A 13,375-nucleotide genomic window follows, 5' to 3' on the forward strand; every position below is an offset into this window, starting at 1 on the left:
TTTTAAGATCAGTCTGATAAATTGGTATACTTGGTTTCAATCTTTTTGAATTGACAGCAATTGACCAAATCCTAGATGATTTCATCACTACATTTTATGCATCTTACCTGTTTGTATGCGATGTGATGTATTCCTTCCATGACGGGATATTCTTTGAAGGGAGAGGTAGTGAAGAGCGGGGTTGAGGCTACAAAGAAAATGAAACAAAGACAGAAACAAATTCATTTGTAAAATAAAAACAAACATAATATTTACAAAACGATTTGGATTATCAATATTGTCAACATTTCATCAGGTAGCTAATTGTGGCCTATATATTACAGCTTTTGTCTTTCTTACAATGAATGTATAAGCTTTTATTTTTACATTCAGAATGTTTCATGATTTAAAAGTTCTGGGTAATTCTGCGTAAATTACATCAAGTCCAATGTAATACTATGTCAAATATATTTGTATGTGTTTGTAATTTTCACATCTCTACTTTCACTCGTGATATTTGCAGAAATAAACCAGTTGCAAAAATACTAGAGTATAAAGTAGTGATCTTAACCATCCCTACCCCACTAGGGACTGCGACTGATACTCACTTGTATGTTACCGTCATATACATCGCCTTTACTCAGACTTTCTAACGCTGCTTTGTTTTTCTGTACATCTTCCTCTGATAAATGCTCTCTCCTGAACAAAACACAATAACACATTACAATTAGAGACATTTTATTCCTATGTGTGTTATAATATGATGGGCTTATGAATATATGATAACATAAAGTAGCATCATTTTGTTTCCTGGGTGACGTGCTGCATATAAGGCTACTAATGACTTGTCACATTGTGTTACAACCCTTTTGTTTTCAAGACATACTTAAAACCAATGTTAGAAACACAGGATACTAGTTTCACATCAGACTTGAATATTGGCCTGAAATCAACATAATAAAGGTTTAGACATGAATATTTGGCCTGAAATCAACATAATTGCCCAAGTATGTCTCCTATCCGTAACTTTTGTATGCTCATTTTAAACAATACCTTTTACTCATAACAGGAATACAAGAAAAAACAAAGAACTGAAATAAAATTATATTTTTGCTTTTTTTTTTTTGATAATTCCTTCTCTAGTTGTGATAGCAACAACCTGTTTTATTCACTGGATTAAACTATTGCTCAATAAACGATACCTTTCACTCATAACAGAAATGCAAGAAAAAAACAAAGAACTGAAACAAAATTTATTTTTGCCATGTTATGGTAGCAACAGCCTGTTTTGTTCACTGGCTCAAACTATTGCTCAAACACATTAAAGAAAAGGATGAAGATGGAACTATAAAGAGAACAGTTCTTTTATTAACCTTTGCTTGCTTCCGAGGTATAATATTCCCTCTTTTTTCCCATCCATTCCCCAAATTGATCACTGTCTGTAAGTCAAGTCCAATATCGGCAGTCAGGTCTACCACCTTCCCACTGTGCCTAAAGACACTGCTGCAATCATCAGAAATTAGGACAATGGGCTACCTTGTATTAGAAAGTAATTGTGAACCAAATACATATATTTCCATGTGACCCAGAAAGAAGGCAAGTCATTAAAGATGAATCATAACGTTTGGCACGTCTTACAACAAAGGAAATAAGATAACGCATAGAGGATCATCATCTGGGATGATACCTGCCTCGGTGGATAATACAGGTGTAGGTATTATACAGATGATGCTCAGGAGTTGTCTGGCACATTGTGGTTTTGAAAATTTATTGGATTGCATGCACAGTTTGGGCCATGGTTGAAGTGATAAATCATGCTAGTGACTTGCTGACTGTCTGGTCCAAATTGTTTCTACAGGGCTAGACCTAGCAATACCTGTTAATATACGTCTAGGCCTTTTCTATTCACAGATTATCCAATACACTTGATGGTGATGTATGAGGTGGACTGAGGAGAATTCTCGATGCTCATTTCTGCTGGGACATGAGGTCATACTTTGGGGCTGATTTTTTGTACCAAACAATTTTCTGATTTTCTGTACATTAAAGATGTGATATTTGGGCAATTATTCACCTATCAGAAATTTCCCCTTTTCCACAAAGTAACAAACAAAGAAACAAACCAAAAATGCAAACAAAAACAACATCTACTACATGCCGGAAGCAATCATCTTTATACAACAAGTATTATTGGCTAGAATCTTGGAATAGTTCTTGGAAAATGTGTCCTTTTAGCCCATTTGTTCTTCTAGAACCCGAGTCTAATGTTTCTTTAATCCTTGCTAATGATGTTAGGTGAGCTAAAAGTATCATTGGCTAGAATCTTGGCTAGTTCTTGGAAAATCAAACAATATAACTTGCAAGTGCTCATTTGTGCAACAAAAAACACCATCTTCTAGACCTGACTCTAATGTTTCTTTAATCCTTGCTAATGACGTTAGGTGAGCTAAAAGTATTATTAGCTTGAATCTTGGAAAATCAAACAATATAACTTGGGAGTGCCCATTTGTGCAACAAAAAGAAACCCATCTTCTAAAACCCGAGTCTAATGTTTCTTTAATCCTTGCTAATGATGTAAGATGAGCTAAAAGCCTGCAAGCTAGCTCACATTCAGGACATTCATCTATGCTTTCATCTTCAATAAATCGAGACCGATTCAGTGTCTTCCCTTTGTAAGTAGGAGGTCCACGCAGTGTGTTATAAAACTCTGATGTGATGTTTAGCATTGGTTGGGATGTTTTTTTTGTATTGCCTTTTAAGTCACTAAATAGGTTGCCTTGGAGCAAAAAACCTGAATCTATTTTTGAAATTGCCCACCAGAGCTGTTTTGTCCTAATTTCTTTGTTATAGACAGTGTTTTTCACATGCATGCACTATGACACATATTACATGCTGTATGCTGGCAAGTTGTTTGTTACATATTTTGCACATGTCGAACTTGTCAGTTGAGACTTAAAATATGCAATGGGCTATTCCATTTAAAACCCACACTACCCCTGTGGAAGATTTTGGAAATATCTTCCACAGGGGGGACTATGTTTTTCAAATGTAATGAACACATTAGGCAGCTCCATTAGAATTTCATACACCTTCTGAGAAAGATTCAACCTGAATCTTTCACAGAGGGAGGTTGAGTTTCAAATAGAGCTGCCTAATGTGTTCATTCCATTTGAAATTCATACTCCCCCCGTGAAAGATATTTCCAAAATCTTCCACAGGGGTAGTGTGGGTTTTAAATGGAATAGCCCAATGCAGTCTTCTTGTGAAATTCTTGCTTCCCTCTGACAGTACTTATCAGGTCTTTGTCATTTTTTCAAATAGTCAAGGTCTTGTGTCCGATATCACAATAATTTGTCGGTCGCAGAACATAGTGGTGTACGTGCATAACAAATGCAAAATACATGTCTGAAAAAACATATTTGAATAATATGCTACTAATAACAGTCACTCCTCCACTTTGATTTCTAATATGGAGTGTGACTGCATTTAAAAAAGTTTAAGGTTTACACTATCAAACTGTGACCTATTAACAATACAGGATATATCTAGCTCTAAACCTGTATGTTAGTATATGAAATGGAAGATTTGGCATTTCTGCCTTTTTGAAAGCTTAGGTCGCACATGTCACAATTTGAAACAGAGAATATCGGACTTTCAGTGTCTTTTTGTATCATACGCCACATCATCCGTCAGTATGTAAAATGGGAGGTTTGGGGGTTTTTGGCCCGTTTTCAAAGCATGTGCCAAATTTGCACCATTTAATTGACAGATTATGCAGATTCTTTGCCAAAATATCCTCAAGTTTGGTTTTCACTGCATCACATAGCGGCGGATGTTGATCATACATCAGTATGTGAAATGGAGGATATTGGATTCTTCCTGAATTGTTAACATACAATTAATTAATTAAAGTTATTAATTAATTTTGAGCTCTCCTACTTGGTGTACATAGGGCCAAATTTCATAAAAAATTATCAAAATCATCATACGGCACTATTTGTTGTGATCGACAAATTAATGGTAGAGAAAGAGCAGCAGGGCAGGGTAACTAGCGAACTAAGGAGTGAAAAACCACATTCAATACTTTTTCGGATCATTTCAGATAATTCCAGATATGTTGTGAAAACATTCTTGATTTACACCCATACCAGATACACTAAAGACTATATTATTTCAGTCTATTTTTAGACCCATACCAGCAAAATCTATAAAAGCCCAATTTATATGCAAAATTAATGCTTTTGTGTTGCCGAATACTCGCATGATACCTTTCTAATGTTGCCAAGCAAGATATTAATTCCTACTCTTGGGGAATAGGCCTATAACCCAGTGAGCCAAGAAAAGAACATACCAATCCCTAGTGTACTAATTCAAAGAAAACCAACTACCTATTTTTGGTTGTAAAAGCATAAATCTCTGCCTCAATGTATGTTCTTATCTCAATATCTGTATACAACATGTAAGCTGCCTGTCTTCCTGCACTCACCTTTTCCGTGACTCTAATATGATGCCATTAACCAAGTAGAAGTCGGCGTAGAAATTGCCGACCATTTCCCGTTTATCCTCACGGAATAACCATCCACTCTGTGCCCTTTGGAAATTGATGGGCTTAGTGGACATGGTGGCTGTGATAATGTCGCTGCACATTAAGATATCTACTTCCTCGGCTATCTCTTTATCGGTGTCTTGCTGTTGGTGGGATCAAACAGAAATAAGAAGCCATTATGCATCTAGAGAGGTTTATTTTGACGTAATGGTGTGACCAAAGTTGATTTTAAAAACATCAAAAATCCATGATCTATGCATTAGTGTACTCAATTGTGATTGTATTATTTAATCAAATTACCAACAAAAATTATGAATTTATGTCCACGATCATACCATCAACATCAAATACTAATTAATTCACTAACCATGCCCATTAATAAAGTATGGCAAATGTTGCTAGGAAGTTCTAACTAAAATGTTTTCCCCAAATCCAAAAGGTTGGTCTGAACCCTGGAATTATGGAAACTTTCGCACCTCGTAACTGCTAAATTGTTGGTCTAAAGTATATAAAAGTATACATATTTAGAATGGCAAAGACTTGATAAGTTCATCTGTGAGGTCAAATTTGGCATTTTGACCAACCTTAAGCATACTACTAACCATCCAGCGTGTATTATTTTTGCAAAACGTTCTATGCACACACTTGATGCTACACACATACTCCGAGAGACTTAAGCTTAAAAATGAATAGGTAAAACATTTTAAAGACCTTTTGGTGGCAGAGAAATGACTTTCAACTTGGCCTGACAACAAAGCTGCTGACATATTGGAAGTATTTAATATTTTTGATTTATTCTAATCTTTTCTGCAACACATGATATTGGATTTGAAACTGAAGGGGTTTTCTTTATTTGCCTGCACCTGATCCAAGGAAGATATCTTACACTTCCCATAATTCATTTCTTCCCTGTACTGATTTGCTATTCAGTGCACCATCGGTTGATAGCGACAAGAAATGCCGTAATTGCAAGATGAGCTCTGTTAACTGAGGAATTTTTTGTCACTATCAACCCATGTTGCACTGAAAAGCAAATCAGTCTGGAAAGAAATGCATTGTGGGAAGTGTATGAGATCTTCTCAGTGTGGGAAGAAATGCATTGTGGGAAGTGTATGAGATCTTCTCAGTGTGGGAAGAAATGCATTGTGGGAAGTGTATGAGATCTTCTCAGTGTGGGAAGAAATGCATTGTGGGAAGTGTATGAGATCTTCTCAGTGTGGGAAGAAATGCATTGTGGGAAGTGTATGAGATCTTCTCAGTGTGGGAAGAAATGCATTGTGGGAAGTGTATGAGATCTTCTCAGTGTGGGAAGAAATGCATTGTGGGAAGTGTATGAGATCTTCTCAGTGTGGGAAGAAATGCATTGTGGGAAGTGTATGAGATCTTCTCAGTGTGGGAAGAAATGCATTGTGGGAAGTGTATGAGATCTTCTCAGTGTGGGAAGAAATGCATTGTGGGAAGTGTAAGAGATCTTCTCAGTGTGGGAAGAAATGCATTGTGGGAAGTGTATGAGATCTTCTCAGTGTGGGAAGAAATGCATTGTGGGAAGTGTAAGAGATCTTCTCAGTGTGGGAAGAAATGCATTGTGGGAAGTGTATGAGATCTTCTCAGTGTGGGAAGAAATGCATTGTGGGAAGTGTAAGAGATCTTCTCAGTGTGGGAAGAAATGCATTGTGGGAAGTGTAAGAGATCTTCTCAGTGTGGGAAGAAATGCATTGTGGGAAGTGTATGAGATCTTCTCAGTGTGGGAAGAAATGCATTGTGGGAAGTGTATGAGATCTTCTCAGTGTGGGAAGAAATGCATTGTGGGAAGTGTAAGAGATCTTCTCAGCACCTGATCAATCTTTGACAATGTTATACATCATGAAGTCAAACCTACATACAAATATCTGAATCCACAACAGGCTGACAGCAGCACTCTTTTTTCGATAAGTCTATTAGAATAGAATAGAACCATTCACATCAACAGTCTAACAAACACGCAATGCCTTAAACCACACTCACTCCGTAAAATTTCAAAAATCCCTACAGAGGTAGTTTTATCATCGTCAACAAAATCAGGCATATTAATTACATGTGCTCATGGAACTTGCTAATGTTGAATTTGTTGATTTATACCTTTGGGGGTTATTACAGTGTATATTTTATGACAGAAAACTACGGTTCACTTGAAGTCAGGTTGCATAACTGCCATCATCAATATATACTTCCTATTTCATATTGCACACAGACGTTTTCATATTGGGCTATTCTATCTGAAATCCACACACCCATGTGGAAGACATGACCTTAATTGCCCACACAGGGAGTGTGAATTTCAAATCGAGTCACCCAATCAGGTAACCCCATTTGAAATTCACATTCCTTGTGTGGAATATTAAGGTCATGTATTCCATAGGGGGTGTGTGGATTTTAATCGGAATTGCCCATTTCAAGTGTGAAACATGACCTCACTCAGCACGTATGTGAGGGACAGAGAATGAGAGATAATGAGAGAGAGAGTGTGAGGGAAATGAAATTTATTATGTAATAAAAAACGAAAAGAAAATAAGATGCACATATTTTGCTGATGTTTATCCACATACATATTGCGACACTTATGTCCCTTGCTGAGTTTCCTCAACACATACCTAATATCAAATTAAATCCTCATTTGAAAATCACGCTGAGCAAGCTTGATCATAAATCAGGACTAAATAGAGCTACTGCCAATTTTTCAGGGAGCGAGTACAGAGCTACCAATTTACAAAATGAAGCAAATGACATTAAAGGGATATAGTCTGAGCTTTTCAGTAAATAAAATAATTTGTTCTCCTGACTTGATACCAATTATTGACAAGACTACTGTATTCTGTCTAATTAAAGCCCCACTCTAATAAATGCTCCCATCATTTTTTCAACCAAACTGTCGCATAAATGCTGTCAAAATACCATACAGTACCTGTATTTTCAAACATAGGATCACAAACTTCATGATATTCATGTATGCGGTCAAAGTGTTTACCTTATTTGTTTGAAATTCCATTTTTTTTATGGAGCATGACAGCACTTGCAGACGGTACTAGCGATGTTTTTAATGGGAATTATCATTGTATGTAAAAACGATCTCTAATTAAAATGCAATTAGAGAATATGGTATATTAATTAGATCATCATGTCCATATAAAATCCAATTTTTTTTCCTTCAAAATTCATTTTGGCATTGGCAGTGTGAAAAGTGATAAATGATCCTAATTGTGTTGAGGCTCTAAGAAATTCAAATCATGTACTAAAAGCAGGGCCGGATTTACCATAGGGCCAGATGGGCCCGGCCCCCCCCAAAAAAAAATTGCCCTGTGCAGTGTGCATCTTCCATTTTAGCTGAAAAACACCCATGTTTTGGGCCAAACTAGGGTACAAAAATTGCAAAATTTTGTGCGCTTCACGCGCACTGGCCTGTTATATAGCAAAATTCAGCTTCAATTTGGGCTAAAATAGTCATAAATTGAAATTTTTTCTTAGTGCGAATGTCCTAGTAAAATCTAAAAACGTGGCCACTTGAGTGCACATGCCTTCCTCACGGTGCGTTTGGGGGCCTCCAAATTTTGGCCTGGCCCAGGGCCCCCGAAAAGGTAAATCCGGCCCTGACTAAAAGTGAAAACTTTTAACTCAACAGGTCTTGCAGTTCTTTGAATAAGTTTATCAAGATTGTTATCCTTTTTGGATGGAAAATCAGAAAAGTCCTTTTAATGTCATGACAGTATCTGCAGCTGGAGAGGGAAGGTTCCTGGGACCAAAGAGCTCATCCTATCACTGCCCGTAAGTCGGAAGCAGTTGCTGAAAGAACTGACAACAAGATGTAATATAACCTGGGCTTGATAATCTTAACACCATCAAGACTGCACGTCCTAAAAACACATGTTGATGCAGTTCAAGCCAGGTAGTGGCCACACCTGGCCATGGTTTTCAATCCTTATACTAAAATTCCAAAAGTCAATAATATTACTCAAAATTTCGCACAAAAATTTCATCTTCTATGCGGAAGATTTCATCAGTAATATGCCAATCTAGCAGCTGCACATCTTCTTGCAACCTTCCTTACTTTCATTTCTACCCCACTTTCTGATCCACATTCCTTCTTATATTCATCTTCATGAAATCTTCCATACAGAAGATGAAACTTCTAAATTGCTAGTACCATTCTGGATTTGTAAAATCTGCAATTTTAGGTCTTTCAGTTCTTGAGATGTGTCTAACTATGGAAAAAATAATTTCACTACTTTTGTGAGTCTTTGTACAAGAAGCACAAGACCAAGAGAACTGTATACATTAATACTTACTTCATATCTAACTCTCTGATACAACTTGTGTTCATTATCTAAAACAACTAAAGACTGATTGGGTTTGGCACTGCCGTTGAATAAGAATGTGATATCACCCCGCGTCCACTTCATCTCGCTGAAGTCTACCAAGGTGGTGTCTACTCGTATCCTGGTACCTTTCTTGTAGATGTAGCAAGTGTCTGATGGTAGCATCCGGGATAGTAAAGGTACTGCAACAGTGAGAAAAACAAAACAAAGGTAAGAGAATGTTATCACCACATTGATAGATTATAGCAAGATAGTTTTCTAGTTTCAAAAAAGTTTGCCATTATAAAATTTTCGAACAAATTTACCATTAGAAAATCCTTTCTAAATGTCAACCTTTGAAAATAACCGTTTTATTTATTTCTTTGTTTGCTTGTTTTTGTTTCTGTCAAAACAAAATTTAACCTGTTCTGTTGTTATAGTATAGAATCTTCTTGATTTAAATGTGTATTTAAGGGTATTATTAACAAGGGGCAATTCTTAGAGGGCATACCGTAAAAACTTGATAGTTAGCATATGTGCTTACTATCGGCGCTTTTGAAAACATGAAATTGTACCAAAGTCTGGCGCCGGGGTTGAGACACAAATGCGCAGGTTTACTTGTTCGTATATAACTATGTGTATCGATGATTTGTTCCAAACCCTTTACACTTTTATGGATGGGGCTCTTCATGTTTGCATGTTTTAAAAGTGCACGATAGTAAGCTCATATATGCTAACTATCAAGTTTTTACAGTATGGTGTGTGTAAAGCGGCAGCCATTTGATTTTTTAGTGAAAAATAGTGGAGCTGAAAAGAGCTGTTCACTTAGACACCTCATGTTAAAGTGAAACGACCTCCTGTTTTACCTGTGTCACAAGCTGTTTGAAACTGCGCTATAGATTTATAGATATTCAACTTTAATTGATTTCAAAGATTCTAATTTGTTTAAAATTGTGACAAGCGGCTTTAAATTGAACTATACACATTAGTGGCATCTTTCTTTAAAATAAAAAATGGTGTGTCTCTCCACATCATTTGCTTAGTATAGGAACAAATCTCATACTCTACCTAGCAACATGTTGATAAGTCTAATACTAAGACACATTAATGATGACTCAATATACCGCCCTTATGGCAATGTCTGCGATGAAGACACACCACTTGCTATTGCTAATTGATTTTTCAAGCACCAAATAACCACCTCATAGACACATCCTATTAAAATACATCAATCAAAGCTATCATCATTCCTTATCCTGGCACACACATTATTAATTCAGGAAATTGCCGTATCTATCATCTCATTATTGAACTAAATCATAGTCTACGCTGAAATGTTACTGTATACATATTCTATTTGTAAAACGTCACTCTTCGAATATGTTACATAAATCTCCGACCACCTCTGCTAATTTAGTTTTAAATAACTCGGTGGCACACTTGACTCAACTAATACGTGTTTGTTTTCCCTAGCGTGGATGCAATTTGTAATTGTCAAATCCCCACTTGTTCCAATTCCCCTAACAAACCTACTGCACTTAAACACATCCCACATCATCTTCTATAGCAAAGCAAGAAAGAAATGATGCAATGAAATAAATCGATAGTTGCTTTAAGTAGCTTGCTAAATGTGATTGATCGATTGTGTGTGGGAGTAGGGAGGTGTGTAGGGGCGTGGGGTAGGTGTGCGAGATACATTTTTGATACATGTACTACTAATAGGTACTGTCAATTTGAACCACATTTGATGACAGATGTCATGTGACAAAATGGCAAGAAAGAAACTTAATAATTTGGTGTGTGTGGGTGTGGGAATGTGTGCAACTGCACCTCCTTGTACTAATATTACCTAATGTCAATTTGAACCACATTTGGTGACAGATGCCATGTGACAAAATGCAATAACAAATTTTTAAAAAAGCGCAGTGATTTATAGTGCGCTACGCACAGGCACAATAGAGACGTTGATCCACAAGCCTCAGCACACTTTACAGGTTGTCGCTGACCACTATGGCACACATCATTCCATAAACCATTTAACATTCAGGGACTTTGCTGCTTCAAGAGCGCACACCCTAGACATTCCACAAATAACCTTCGCAACCAGGATCAGCTCCCCGAGTTTCGTACGGGTTACAATGGGACAAATTAGCAGTGATTCCTTGTCCAGGGGAATTTCAAGCCAACTCAATTTTTCCACGAGAGCGTACTACTACTAGGCACCGCCAGGGTTCGAACTCGCAACCTCTCGCACCATAGTCGAATGCCTTATCAGTCAGGTCCGACTGCCTGATTAGGAAGTACTGCCGAATCAGGCAGCATGTTGCCGAGTCAGGCAACACAGGCTTTGGTAACCCTTCCGAATTTGACAGACTAAGGGCTAAATTGTTCGTGGTGATTTTATAAAAGATCGGTGGAAATTTTACTTTGACACACATGAGCTACATGTAAGTTGACAATTTTTCACAGGGAGGAAAATAATTTAAATAACAAAACAATTTCTAACGGTTTAAAAAAAAATTGATTTAAATATGCAAATTAACTTCATTTAACTAAAATTGATGAAAAAATACTACTAATTGTACATCCATTGATAATTTTATATATTTTACCTACTCCTTTCTCTAAACCAAAAAATAATGGTATATAAAAAGATGCTCTATTTGAAATAGAGCATTGCATTGTGGGATACCATGCTGCCCGACTCGGCAACATGCTGCCTGATTCGGCAGTATTTCCTGATCAGGCAGTCGGACCGGACTGCTTATCGATTGAGCTAAATTCTCGTCGACTTCAAATCATCGACTTCAAGTGCTGTAACCGAACACAAGGCAGCTATTGTATCCTTCCATGCATTAACCATACCCCATGTTGAACTAACATGATTACAGTTCGCATTCAAACACTGCAGCAGCCAGCACCTCTGGTTCAGATATCCCATTAGAGCAACCTTAAGTGCTATGATGTTATACTAAGCAATAGCTCACAACTGATCTTCCAAGAAAGGCAAGTGACACAGAGCAATTTGATGATATACAACATATTCAAAAGTTCATAGCTTTTTAATCATTCTAAAAGCACCGCAACAAATGCACTAGAAATGATCATATAGTTGTTTTTCTCTTCCATACTTTCTTGAAATTATTATACATTACTACTACAAAATACTACTTGATATACGCGCTGTTTGTGCGTGCATCCCATGTGGTGTGATGACGCAATCACCCTAAGTGATATAGGCACGGTTTCGCTGGCCAGCAAAGCCCAAGACCTGTGGCAAGGTGTCGCCGACCCAGTGCGAGGGGTCTCAGGTTCGAATCCCACCCAGAGCAAACAACTTCTTTGTTTTCTCTCTTTATCCCTTCCCTTCCCATTATGAAAAAGCCCTGAGGTTAGGGTTAAGGGGGTACTACACCCCTGTGGTAAATTTGTGACTATTTTTGCATTTTTCTCAAAAAATAATAACACACTGGTAACAAAAGTTACTACACTGAAATTTCAGTAAATCAAGACAAGCGGTTCAGCATATATGATAGGAAATGAGGTACATCCTAGCGGTACCTTATTTCTTATCATAAATAACGAACCGCTTGTCTTGGGTCACTGAAATTCCAGTGTAGTAATTGGATTCCTTGCCCCTATAATACACATAACTTTTGTTACCAGTGTGTTATTAGTTTTTGAGAAAAATGCAAAAATAGACACAAATTTATCGAGGGGTGTAGTACCACCTTAAGATTAATTTGATTACCAATCTTGCATAAATATAACTGTAGTGTAATATTACTAAGGGAAGAATTTGTAACTCAACACTGGTACATGTATCAGAATCAGTGAAAAAGTAATAAGCTTTTATTATTTTTTTAACTCTTTCTCTCAAAATTCAGTGTTTTGCATTATGACATTAGGCAAGATCAAAATATACATTAAAATGAAATTAACATATTTTAATTTGATAAAAGCACTGGTATATAAGAGACACTTATACAGTACACAATTTATAACTCAATGCTCAATATCCAGGGACAATGCCTCACTTATTAGAAAAATTGCATATCTCTAGCCATTTTCAAATTGTTTTAAACCCTCCTCAGGGTTCGTAACAAATAACAAATTACGGGCAATTACTCAAAATGCAGGCCTGATGAGCAAGAGCAACTGCCAACTCATTACACTTAGTATATTTTACAATGAAATCATAAAAAAGAAGCCAAAAATGGGTACATGAACCAGTTTTCTTATATATATTTTGTTTCATCTCCAATTAAGTAGTGATAAAGGTGCACATTTCACTGGTCAGAATATTGAATTGTGCGCTAACATAATCCCATGGATACACAGGCATATATTAGGCAGTTTGTCAGTACACTTGTGGCACAACCGCAAAAGCACTGACGCCACAACTAAATGAGATGAAATGGCGATAGTATGTTTGTGGTGTTAGAGGCCTGGGGTTTGGAAAAAGTTGCACCTGAGAATGTCAATACTTTTCACGGCCGAGCCCCTGATTGAACCACCAAGG

At 36.9% G+C, this 13,375-nt stretch overlaps 1 protein-coding gene across 1 annotated transcript in view; it reads right to left on the minus strand.

Moving 5' to 3' along the window:
• Positions 1-13,375, minus strand: part of LOC140153704 (ankyrin repeat domain-containing protein 13C-like) — a 69,927-nt gene that overhangs the window by 12,705 nt on the left and 43,847 nt on the right. Inside the window, exons 5-8 of the mRNA XM_072176528.1 lie at positions 8,845-9,056; positions 4,466-4,668; positions 588-678; positions 108-187 (exon numbers count right to left, since the gene is read on the minus strand). Of these exons, the coding sequence (XP_072032629.1) occupies positions 108-187; positions 588-678; positions 4,466-4,668; positions 8,845-9,056 (586 nt within the window). The remainder of the gene's footprint in view (positions 1-107; positions 188-587; positions 679-4,465; positions 4,669-8,844; positions 9,057-13,375) is intronic.

Source organism: Amphiura filiformis, chromosome 5, assembly GCF_039555335.1.
Source record: "Amphiura filiformis chromosome 5, Afil_fr2py, whole genome shotgun sequence".
Taxonomy (NCBI): Eukaryota; Metazoa; Echinodermata; class Ophiuroidea; order Amphilepidida; family Amphiuridae; genus Amphiura; species Amphiura filiformis.